The 13,426-nt window shown below is 33.1% G+C and overlaps 1 protein-coding gene across 2 annotated transcripts in view; it reads left to right on the top strand.

Annotated features, from left to right (window-relative positions):
• Nucleotides 1–13,426, top strand: part of Map4k5 (mitogen-activated protein kinase kinase kinase kinase 5) — a 96,891-nt gene that overhangs the window by 29,199 nt on the left and 54,266 nt on the right. For both annotated transcript variants that reach the window (XM_087208085.1, XM_087208084.1), the window contains exons 4-9: nt 5,724–5,814; nt 6,261–6,325; nt 7,497–7,552; nt 11,935–11,982; nt 12,070–12,112; nt 12,967–13,039. In XM_087208085.1, the coding sequence (XP_087064211.1) occupies nt 5,724–5,814; nt 6,261–6,325; nt 7,497–7,552; nt 11,935–11,982; nt 12,070–12,112; nt 12,967–13,039 (376 nt within the window). The remainder of the gene's footprint in view (nt 1–5,723; nt 5,815–6,260; nt 6,326–7,496; nt 7,553–11,934; nt 11,983–12,069; nt 12,113–12,966; nt 13,040–13,426) is intronic.

Here is a 13,426-nt window from a genome sequence, read left to right as displayed (position 1 = left end):
GCCTACTGTCTTAACTCATTTTACAGTTGCTTATTTTGCTCCATAAGTCTGTAGCTAGTAAGGGCAGATAGCCAGAGCAGGAACAAAATTCCTGGGAAAGATCGTGGTCAGAATCTTACTTTCCTTTCTCATTTCTCCTCTCATCTTATTATCCCTCTTTTATAGTCCAACTACATCATATTCCTTTAAACTTAGGCAAAGTACAGTTTGTTAAATATTGTCATCCTTAATTACAGGGATGGAATTTAAGAAAATCACTGGTCTGCATGATTAGTGCATATACTTTTCTTTGTTCACTTGCTTGTATTTTAAAATGCTAAGTTGGAAGGAGTCATGAAGTAGTCCATTACTGTATTTTTTTTTTGGTACTGGTTATCGAACTCAGGACCTTGTGTTTGCAAGGCAGGCAGTGGCACCACTGAGCTAAATCCCCAGCCCTATTACTGTATTTTTAAATAAAATGAGTTAAATGTATTTTCTTAGAGAGTTTTCAAAATTAGCAGGAATCTTTAAATATTTTTGAACAAATGTTTAAAACTTACACTATCAAGAAATACTTCATCCTGTTCCTTGGAAATATAACCAGTTAAAGTACAATAAGTGAAAAGAAGTCCAAAAGTATATAAAGATTTAAATAGCCATTAATTTTGCTTGTCAAGGTTCTTGAAAGAAATGCTAGACAGGTACTTTAGCCAAATAGAAAATATGTCAGCTATTCTAGTTAACTACTACATAGTATGTTACTGCTTTTCAAAAACTGTTTGAAAATTTAACAATCTCGATTTTTGAGAATATGAAATAAAATATTTGTACCCAATCTTTGCTGGACAGTTCAAGTCTAGGTGAGAAATATTAATTCAAGGGCACAAATGTATACCAAAAATGTTATTTTTATTGATTTTAAATAATAGATACAGAAAACTAACAGTAGTTAACTAGAAATGTTGTGCGTTAAAAAATAGGCTTTGCCATATGACTGTGATCCCCATTCTGTGGAATACCGATGCAGGGGGATCACGAGTTCAAGTCCAGCCTGGGCAACTTAGTGATTTAGTGAAACCTTGTCTCAAAGTAAAATATTTAAAAAGGGGTAGGGATGTAGCTGAGTGCAAAGGTCCTAGACTCAATCCTACTATCATCAAAAAACAAACAAAAATAATTTACTTGTAAAGCCAAGATACTCTGTTTTCCAGTTTACTTTAGAACACAAATAAAATTGCAATAGATATCTTTTGTTACTTTGTAGTACAAAAAAAAAGATGACCTTCAGTGTCAGATTCCAAACTGATAATTCAGTTTCTGATTCTAAATTAGTAAATTCAAAACTGATAAGGATTTTTCACTCTAGATGAGTTTTTAGCATCTAAGAGGAGCATCCCAAAGAAAATTTATTAGACATGACATTTTATTTATTAACATCCTATATTCATTTTTCTCATTGTGGAAAAAATTCTGTTTCCTTATTATCAACCAAAACAATCAAATTCACAAAAGAGTGCCACCATTGTGATACTGTTTTTTTTCATGGATGTGTAAAACTTAGCAGGTTAAATATTTAGCATTGCATTGATTGATTCTCTGGAACTGGTACTGCTAATTTATTAGCTGTACATTGAGCTGCTACTAAAATCAGTTTTCCCTATAAATGATACAGAAACGTTAAGGTTACTATTGTTTTTGTTTGTTTGTTGTTTGGTTTATTTGTTTGTGGTATTAAAGATTGAACTCAGGATTTCTACACTGACCTATATTTAGCCCTTTTGAATTTTTTATTTTCAGACAGTCTCACTGAGTTACTAAATTGTTTGGCTTGGGCTTAAACTCACAGTCCTCCTGCCTCAGCCACCCAAGGTGCTTAGATTGCAGATATGCTATACCACACCCAGCTTTTTAAACATACCTATACACACATACACATATGTGTGTATGTTTAAAAATATTTTTTAACTTTAACATTAAACTGTATTAAAACATTAAATTAGGCTATATTTACATAATTTAAATTTTTATTATAGTTAAGAATACATATCATAAAATTTACTATCTTAGCTTTATAAGAATATGGTTCAGCTTTGTTAAGTACATTTATATTGTCATAAAACAGATTTCCAGAATCTTTTCATCTTGTAAAGTTGAAACTATATCCATTAAATAACTCCCTTTTCCACAGTTGAGAGTAACCATGATCCAAATTTTTGTGTCTCTAAATTTACTATTGTAGGTGCTTCATATAAGTGGAATCATACAGTGCTTATATTTCTCTGACTAGATTCCTTCACTTAGCATAATGTCCTCAGTGTTCATCCATGTTGTAGTATGTAATAGGTTTCCTTTTTAAGGCTGAATAGTTTTCATTGTACGTGTAACCACATTTTATTCATCTATTCATTTATGGAGGCCCATTTAGGTTGCTGCTACCTCTTGACTACTGTTGTTATGGTTTGGGGTGTGTATGTCTCCCCAAAGCCTCATGTGGTCATAGGTAGATTTTTCAGAGGTGACTGAATCTAGAGTATGTGATGCTGGGATTAAGGGCATGTGATTACTAAACCAGTACACCAATTGGTTTGACACCGCCATAATCCCAGTAGTCTGGATAAGATAAAAGGGGCAAAAAGAAAGTTACCTTGTTTTGGGGTGGGCACCATGAGCTGTTTGCCACGACCCCCAGCCATGTGCTACTCTGCCTTGGAGCCAGCTGATTATGGGCTAAAACCTCTACAAACTGTGTGCTAAATAAACCCTTTCCCTTTTAACTTTGGGTGTCAGGCACAATATTTTGTCTCAGCAACAAGAGAAAAATAACACAATTGTGAATAGTGCTTCTATGAATGTGGGCATGCTTCTTTGAGATCCTGAGTATAATGTTTGGACATATACACAGAAGTGGGCTTACTGGCAGTATATCATGATGGTCAATGTTGATTGGATTAAGAGACACCTAGTGAGATGGCTGGATTGTGAGGGGACTAACGTTATCAATGGATAACCCATTCGTGAGTTTATGACCAAATAGGCTATTAGGAGACGGGAGCAGTGGAAGTAAGTCACTGGGAGGATGCGTTTGAAGGGTATAGCTTATCCCTGGCACCATCCTCTCTGGCTCTATCCCTCTCTCTGCTTCGTGGCTGCCATGAGGTGAGAAGCTTTCCTCTACCATCTTCTTCCTCCATATTTCTGCCTTTGAGCTTGCCTACCATGTACTGAAATTATGACCCAAAATAAACCTCTCACCCTTTAGGTTGTAGATGTCAGGGTATTTTGGTCACAGCAAGGAACAGCTGACTAAGGCGAGGAAAAAGTTTGATGTGGCTCATGGTTTCAGTCCATGATCATCTAGCTTTGCAAAAACACTATAGCATGGTAGAGGAAAGCTGCTCACCTCATCACAGCCCAATAATAGGAAGTGGGGAGATAGATCCTTCTCAGAGGAGAAGGAGAATAAGAGATAGATGGAGAGGGGTAGCAAGGGGATGAAAAAAAGAATGAAGCTGTGTTATATACATGTACCAACTCCACACAAAGAATTAACTGAAAATCCAATGAATAGCACATAGTAAAGAAGTTATCTCTTTATTCCTCTTTCCTTTATAATTGAGAAGTTAGATTTGGTTTGGTTTTGATATAAGGTGCCACTCTGTAGCCCAGGCTAGTCTTAAACTCCTGGGCTCAAGCCATCCTCCCACCCACATCATCCTCCAGAGATCTGGGGCACAGGTCACCATGTCTGGCTTCAGAGCTTCTTGTTAAAATGAAGGATAGGCTAAAATATAGCCAGTTTGTTGGGCATTAGCATGTGTAAAGAATAAAAGCGAATGCTATAGTGGAAAAGGCTCAGATGGAGGGGTAAGATAAAAGGATAAATGGTAATCTGGTGATCGTGAGTGGGCACAGGTAGCTGTGCTTTCCCCTCTATGTAGGTGGGCAGACTTTTACTGCAGCCTTCAGGCCTTACTGCGTCTGCCTACAGTGATAATGAGGAACATGAGATCATCTTCTGTTTGGATTATCTCCATTGATCCTTTTATTAGCAGATCGTTAAGCAATAAATTTTCCATTATATGTTCCATTGTATATACACAGTATATGTAATATACGTTGTCCAAATTTACAAATAAAAGCTATTATCTTAAAAGATTTTTTACTCAGACTTTTATTCCATTAGAAAATTTCATCATTTGGGTTACCTGAATCCTTTGAAATTGTTATCACTAAATCCTATAACCAAATTATCAGTTAATGTTTACATGCAATGACTGTTGAAAAGAGTTCCTTAATGGCTGTAAATAATTTGATATATGGGACCAGGAATTTAGCTCAGTGGTTCTACCACCTGCCCTGCAAGTTCAATACCCAGTACCAAAAAAAAAAATTTTTTTTGATATATAATAACTAAACTAAATACATATTTAAACTGTATTTATAATGATCGAATCCTTAAAAGGTATTTATGACATGGCAAAAGTATTTAAAAATTGTTTGGATCTGAATCACAACAGTTGGAAAGTATGAAAGAACTACCTCTAGCTTGGGTGAAGATTTTGTTTATCTAAGGCCTGATTTCAGAGTTTGTCCTTCTTGGCCCTATACCATTTTTTAAAATGACTGAGATATAGCCAGAGTCTATCTGAACACCACAGACTTTAAACCTGAAGTTGTTTTTCAAGAGACCACTGTAGCACAATATTCAATGAAAGATTTTATAATGATGTCCTAACAAAGAACACCTTCATTTCTTTGTCAGTCTCCAACATATAGTAGTACTACTACTGACCTTATTCTGTCAAATGTGTTATGTGCACTGTGTACAATACCTCTTTCCCATACCATTTCCAACTGAGGAAATTACGTATTCACCAACATGGGAACATAAGAATCCATTCCAGAAATAGCCAATAACTTGATATTACTAAATATAGGGAATATTTGGAAAAGTAGTAGGTAAGGAAGCTAAGTAGTAGAATGAATCCAGAAGCTAGTCAGCAGAAGAAACTGGAACAAAAGGATTAAGTTGCTGAAATTCCAGTGAAAGCCTGAGCCAAGATTGGAATTCAGGTGTGTAGAACTCACGCTCTCTAACAGCTACATGAGACTGTCTTTACACAATATATGTGGAGTCATTTTACTGAAATAAACACTAATTTGATGTAAGAAAGATTGATGGGGATGGCATTATTCTCATAATTACCACAAAATTCTCATAAATCAATAATATTTTATTTTAATATTTTTTTCTAGTTAAACAGGTTTGTGGTAGACAAATTGGAAAATAACGCAAAAAAGAAGGAAGCAAAATTAGTTCCAATTTTACCCCCTAGGCATAACAGTTGCATGTTTTTGAAGCCATTTTTATATATAAATATATATATAACATATTTTAGCTAATAGATCATGAAAGTATTTTCATATCAAAACATATTTAGAATGCTGAGTATCTATAACTGTACCACAATTTGTTTAACCACTCTCATTTTAAGCCATACCATAGTAAACATCTGTCTCTGTGCTTATCTTTTTTAAACATTTTGAAGCAACTGTGAGTTCAAAGATTTGTACATTTTTAACCGTTCAGGCTTTATAGAAAAAATGTACAAGTGTACATTCCCATTGAAGTGTTGGAAATACTTAATTCCTCATCTGTATCTAGTATTTATTGAAGTTTTCCTTCCTTCTTCTTACAGAGATTTTGGCTAACATGATGACCAATTTATTTTGTTTTTCAGGAGATGATTTTTCTCTGATTCAACAAGAAATATTTATGGTTAAAGAATGTAAACACTGCAACATCGTTGCCTATTTTGGGAGCTATCTCAGGTAAAAACCAAAAGATCTGCTGGCTGTGTGGTTTATATTTTCTTTGCTACCACTCTCCCTCTCTGCCATGTAAATGCTGTTGCACATAGGCGTTTAAAATATTAACATTGTTCAAGGCTCTAAAATTTCTAAAGTTTTCTTCCCTGATGATACAGTAATTACATTAATAATGGCACCTCCATTTATATGGTTACACTTTACCTTAATGAAACATGAATGATTACAAGTGTTTTAGCTTAAAAAACTGATTGTATTCTAAACCATTTTCGATGGGGACAAAACAAACTGATGTGCTGTTCTGTGTATTGAGAGGTTGCTATGATGATTTTTTGTGTACTCTGCAGTGCATCCTGAACCCAGGTATGCTAACAGTGAGAGCCTTAGAGTACTTATTTTGCTGATTGAGAATTAACAGCTAATATGATTTTCTTTCTCTTTCATGTTAGTCGAGAAAAACTGTGGATTTGTATGGAATATTGTGGTGGCGGATCACTTCAAGATATATACCATGGTATTGTTAATTTAACTTTACATTTTAAAACCAACACTGACTTTTAATGATTGTTGTTTGACATTTCCGGTTAACCAGGGAAATTAATAGTTGAATATACTCTTTTACATTCTTTTGTTCTTGAAATACTGCATAAAATCTAATTTTTTTGTTGTTAGCCAGTTAAATTTGCCTGACCTGAAAAAGCCAAAAGTATTTGTACAATCTTACTACTTTCTCTTTTAGAGAATTGTTTTGAAACATTAATTTTATTAATGAAAATTCTACTTTTCATTATTAAAACCTGATATTTAATTAAATTGAATCTAAGAAGTATCCACTCCTATAAATAGTATACTAAAAAGCAAAATAATCAAGATTATCTATACGTATAAATTAGATGCTGTTCATAAAGTAGTTTCACTTTGCCTATTCTATTTATTTGCTAAGAATCTATATCTGAGTATATACAGACAGCTAGTGATTAAAATATGTATAAAATGTCTCTTTATACAAAGATTTCACATAAGAACCTGCATTCCACTGTCAGCAGACACCACCTCAGATTTTTTCTGTTGGTACTGAAAGGCATAGTTCCAAAGCCTTTGATTGGTACTTGCATAGTAAGGATTTTATATGTTTAGGAGAGATCTGATTGCTGAAGTAATCTAGGACTTTTTAAATTCTTTGATAAGATACTGAATCAGGCCTCCCTATCTTGATGAGTATGGTAAAGAATTACACTAAAGAGGTAATATCTCGACCTTTAAGAAAGTATATGATGCTTTTCATTATATTTCAATATGTTCCCTATGTCTGTATAACTGTAATTAGTTATATGTGTTTATCCAGTTTCTTGGCTTTATTTCTGAAAAATTGTTCAGGATGACAGCATGCCATGGCTTTCTATAGAATTTCCTGTGATGCTTAGTACTAAGCTTTGCACGTGGTAGTGTTACATATTTTGACTGATCAAAGTTGTTAAAGAGTAAATCTCTTATTTTTAAAGTATATATTAAAATTTTCAATGTTACCCTTTTTTCTTGATTACAAAAGTAAAATATGCTCCTGGTCAGAGGAGAAGTTATTCAATGACTTATATACAGAAGTTTTGTATTAACTTGCCATTTTGAAAGTAGAGTTTTAATCTGTTAGGTTAAAGATATAACAGTGTAGTCTCTTTTCTTTCTAGTTACTGGACCATTATCAGAATTGCAAATAGCCTATGTATGCAGAGAAACTTTACAGGTAACTACATTTGCATAGATAGACAATTCTCATTTCACAACTGATAACTATAAATTGATGGCCTATTCAAAAGGGTAAGCCAAAATGATTTTTCTATTAATCCCTCATATTATAATTCTGCAAACTGTTTATTTTTCTTCATGAATAAGTCACAAGAATTCTTTATGCTGGTGCTGATACAGTGGTCATATGTGGCAGTGGTCTCTGATACTGATATGTCCAGTGAGATAGTCATGTGAGATAGTCATGTGAGATAGTCAGCTTTGTACCACTTGACCTTTAGTTGCTACAAAGCTCTAGGTATAAATGGTTTTCATGAATGAATCACCAGACCTCCCAATGTAACAAGTTGCCAGAAGAAGGAACCTTTTCCATATGACATGAAGGCTTTTACCATTTCTCTCTTCCAAAGAAAAATTACACAATAACTCAGTGTTACCTGGAGTCTTTAGCTCTATGAGATGTTATTACATGTCATGATAGCAGAATATCTTTTTATAACTTTGCTTAACAGTTGTATTAAACAAATGTCTTTGCAGGTTTATTTACAACCTGTGAGAATTTTTAGTATGCAAAACTGGGTCTTTAGTAGAAGTATAGAGTATGTGGCATTTTCCCAAGTTTTTCTTTCAGTTCCCTGAAAGACTACTCATTGAAAAAATTAGCAATTGACAATTTTGTTCATATGCTTTAAGGCATTTAAACGAGGTGCAATTAAGTAGTAGTAATTGTGGATTTGTTTCTGTTTTTGTTTTTTGGTAATTTACAACTGATAATTGTTAACTGATAATTCTATCTGTATACTTCCTAGGTTGTATAGTTTCTTTAGAGATGAAACTGATGTTCTGTATTTGGTCCTTAAGTATTTTAGAAAGTAGGCAATTGATCAGATCTAATAGAAAAGTCTGGTCATTTTACTTTAAAAAACATATCATGGCAAGTTTTACTGTGAAACAAATAAAAGCAAATCCTCCAATATCTATGTGTTTGTGTGTATAAGTCATGTCCATGGGTGGTTATTGCTAGGACCTCTGTGGATAACAAAACCTACGGATGCTCAAGTTCTTTATATAAAATGGCATTATATTTGCACATAGCTTATTCCTGTATGGTTCATCTCTAGATTACTTATAATAACCAATGCAGTGTAAGCATGTAAATCATTATGTCATTGAAGAGTGACAAGGAAAAAGTCTGTGTATGTTCACTGCAGACAGTTTTTTCCTAAATATTTTCAATTCATGATTGTTTTAATCCATGGATACAGAAACTACAGAGGCCTGGCTAAATATATTTTCAAGTATATCTTTCTACAGTATTTTTTCTTAAATATTTTCAATTCATGATTGTTTGAATCCATGGATACAGAAACTACAGAGGCCTAGCTAAATATATTTTCAAGTATATCTTTCTACAGTATTTACATAATGTAGAAGTGTATTGACTCAATTATGTACTCATGGCAGAGAATTATTGACAAAGTCATTTTCTTTATATTTTAATTTGAAGAGTTCACTTTCTTTAAGCAGTGGACAGAAGACTGTGCATAATAACCTTTTGTATGCTCTGTGAAAGTGAAAAAAACAACTTGGATTTATACTTAAGCCCTGTTATATGACCTTAGTTTCTTATGTGGTTCTAGTTCCCAAAGTATAAAATGAGGCTTTGTAAGGGACAGCCTCCAAGATTAGTTCAGTCTTTAAATTCTGTCATTCTAACAGACTTCCATGTCTTTGGCAATACAGAGTAACAGGGAATGTCATTTACCATGCTACATGAAACAAAGAAAATAGGCAAAATACTTGTAACTGTGGTTTTCAAGAAACTGGACATCAGGTAATGAAGGACAGCAAGGTCAGAGAGAGGAAATGAAGGAAAATGTTATTGTCTCAGCTTATGGCCAAGGGAGAGTTTCCAGGCCATGGTACAGGGAGGAGAGCCCAAGGTGGGTCCAGGGAGACCAAGGCAGCTAGGCTTTTGAGGATAGAGTGTTGGAAAGTATTAGAATATTTTTTTAAAATCCAAAATATGCAGTACTCGAAAGAGTACAGTTCACAATCAAAAATTACCAGGTATAGGGGGGCCAGGGATTTAGCTCAGTAGTGCTGCCACCTGCCTCACAAGCGCAAGGTCCCAAGTTCAATCCATGGTACAAAAAAAAAAATTAGAAGGTATGCAAAGAAGCATAATAAGGAGAAAATCAATAAAGCCTACCCACAACTGACAAAGATGCTAAAATTAGCAGAATAGGACAGCAAAACAGTTATAACTATATTTGAAATATTTAACAAATTAAGTGGGGGTATGGAAGCTATTAAAAGCCTAGATCAAACTTTGGAGATTAAAAATCACAGTGTGTGATGGAATTAAAGGATAGGATTAATGGCAGTTTAGGTATTAATTTGTGTGAAATTGTGGATATAACAATAGAAAATATATCCAAACTAAAGTGGGGAAAATGAATTTTCTAAAAATATAAACTGATAGCACATTCTTATAGTACCAGCCACTCAAGAGACTGAGGCAAGAGGATCTCGAGTTCAGGAGTTTGAGGCCAGCCTAGGCAACATAATAAAACTTTGACTCAAAAAGTTTAAAAAAATCACTAAGCTGTAGAACAATTTCAGATGGCCTAATATACGTATAAATTGTATTCCTGAAGGAGAAGAGAGAAAAGAGACACAAAGCAATATTTTAAAAATACTAATAGCTGAAGGAATTCTAAATTTAATAAAACCTAACCCACAAATCCAAAGCACTCAACAAAGTCTAGGTACAGACAACATGACAAAAACCACATTGATGCACATCATCATTACATTACTCATTTGATGAGAAAAATATTAGAAACAGAAGAAAAGACCACATATACAAGACAATAAAGGAAACGATAATGTTGTATTACTGGAAATAATGCAAGTGAGAAAAGAGTGAAAAAGCTGAACTTTCCCATCAAGCTTAGAGAAAATATTTTTCAAAAACAATGACAAAATAAAGGGCTTTGCAAACTTACAGAAGCTAATCCCAAGCAGACCCATTCTATGAGAAATATTTGTGGAAGTCCTCCAGGCAGAATTAAAATGGTATCAGACAAAAATACAGATCTGCTAAAAAATATGGAGTGTGTTTTTACCCACGGTAACTATGTGGTTTAATATGTAAGTAAATATATAGGGGTTTTCAAAATTAGGTATATATTTTAAAGATTTTAAAAACAAAACTAGTTACAGTGTATTGTGACGTTTATAACATACGTATAAACAAAATGAGAATGATAGTGTGTAGAACCGAAGAGGGAGATGGAAGTATACTTTTATAGGTTCTTATACAAAAGTGGTATCATATCATTTGAAAGTAATTATACTTAGAGTATAATACATAAAAGCCATACAGCAACAAGTAAATATGAACAAAAATTTTAATAAGTTAGCAAAGATAATCCAACAATATATCAAAACTATAACATATAGAAAGTGGAGTTTGTCCTAGAATGCATTGTTCACTTCACATCCACAAATCATTTGAATTGGCCATTAACAAACTAAAAAAAAAAACCCATGATTATATGAATTAACATTTAGCAAATTTCAGCATTCCTGATTTTCAAAAACTCTGAGCACACAAAGACTAGAAGGGAATTTGATCAACTCAGTAAAGAGCACCTATGAAAAACCTTCAACTAAATCTTGCTTCAAAGACTGTCAAGATGTTTTCCCAAGATAAACAAGGCAACATTAGCAACTGCTTTTCAACATTGTCTTAGAGGTTTCAACTGGTACAAAGAGAGAAAACAATGAAATAAGATAGATAGTTTTGAAAGTAGAAAGTAAAATTGTATTCACAAGACTGCAGATTACGTAGAAAATGGAATAGTCTCTAAAGTAGCTATTAGAACTTTTAAGTAAGGCTAGAAAAGTTACAAGATTCAAGATCTGTCTATATGCAAAAGTCAACTGGATTTTTGTGAATTTATCAACACAATTCTTCCAAATTTCTTTCAAACTTCAAGCAGGTTTTTTTTTCCTTTTATGAAGAAAATGACAGGCTGATTCTAAAATCATTATGAAAATGCAAAGCACCTAGTGATCAAAAAAAATTGAAAATTGATGTAGTGTGACAGAAAGCAGATCAGTGTTTCTGGAAAAAAGAGAAATTATAAAGGGGCACAAGAGAAGGGAATTTTAGGGGGTGGTAAATATGTTCATTATTAGAAATTTCTAAGATGCAGTATACATTGATTAGTAAAACGAAACTCTTCTAAGTTTTATCTCCCCTAGAGAAGACAGTCTAGTTTTTATTAATCAATAGGAATTTAAGTGGAGAATTTAGGAGTCAAGTTTACAGCTTTGCTAATGAATACCTTTTTTTTTTTTTAACTTCAGGGTCTTGCTTATTTGCATACTAAAGGCAAAATGCATAGAGATATCAAAGTAAGTTCATTTAATATGTTTAAGTTGCTAATTCATTTAGAAGAAAATTTATGAGCTAATTTAATAGTATTGGTATTTTTGTTTTAGGGTGCAAATATTTTATTGACAGACCATGGTGATATAAAATTAGGTATGTTATATCAAGTTCTTAAATTTTTAAAAATACTAATAAAATTTTAAATGAGAATTAACAAATATACAATTTTAATATTGATCTAGAATCATAAATGTTTACCCTTTGACACAGTAATTTTGTTCCTGAGGCTCAGGTAAAGGAAATTAATCTTAATGGTGGAAAATCCATACTTACAGAAGTATGTAGTAAAAAATACAAAATCTAGCAATAGAAAAACTTAAACTACAATTTATTATATCATATTAGTAAGTTACTAATATTAATGAAGAATATATGAGAATAAAATCACCTAGTGTATTAACTGGCAAAATTCTTTTATTTTTATTATCACATTTAACAATACACAAACGATTTACAAATACAAAAGAAAGATTTTTGTTGTTGTTGTTTGTTTGTTTTTTTGGTACCGGGCATCGAACTCAGGTCCTTGTGCTTGTGAGGCAGGTGGTAGAACCACTGAGCTAAATCCCAGCCCCAAAAATAGATGTTTGAAAAGATAGCACCAAAATACTTTGTTGTGTTATGATCAAAGGAATTTGAATATATGTTTTCCTTGTGGGTTTTATTTTTGCTTTTTTCTTTCCAAATTAACTTCAGTGTACTTAAGATAAAAACATTTTTATTAACTTTGTTCTTAAAAGGTATGTTTTCATTTTAGTGAAATTCCAGTAAAATCTTTAGAGTATGTTATGAACCTAGCAAGAAGAGATTTGGGGATTCGATTTATGCACATTTTTCTGACATTAATATCCAGATTGTTAAAAATGTTATGCCTAAGGATGAAACTTAGAAATGTTGGTTTTATTGAGAAGAACTAAAATTTTTTCTTCCATTGTTCTCCTTACCAGCTGATTTTGGTGTGGCTGCAAAAATAACAGCTACTATTGCAAAGAGGAAATCTTTCATTGGCACTCCTTATTGGTAAGACATGAATGTGGTTGGGTTCCGTAGATTTTCGTTTCTTCATGGTTAATGATCAACCTTGACACTTGGTTATACAAGTGAACATTGAAAGAGAGAAGACTTAGGGCTAGGTATTTTAAAGTGCGAGTAATTTCTTCTGCTGTTCTGGGATGTTTTATATTGAGAGGACCAATAGGTGTGAAATTTTCAAAAGAAAGACTTATAATATCTCTTGTAGTTTTCTCACCCTTTGCTCTGACCTTGCTTTTGTTTTAATCTACAACTTTACTTTCTGGTTGTGAAAATTCACACATCCTTCCGACCATTAGTCTATGTAGCAAGCTGCCATAATTAAGTCTTTCAGTGGGTCTTTGTCATTTTCATGAAAAAAATTCTAAACTTCTT

This window comes from Heterocephalus glaber, unplaced genomic scaffold, assembly GCF_053883595.1.
Source record: "Heterocephalus glaber isolate CG9 unplaced genomic scaffold, H.glaber_assembly_v1.0 deba00000901, whole genome shotgun sequence".
Lineage (NCBI taxonomy): Eukaryota > Metazoa > Chordata > Mammalia > Rodentia > Bathyergidae > Heterocephalus > Heterocephalus glaber.
This window is presented reverse-complemented; position numbering and strand designations above follow the sequence as displayed.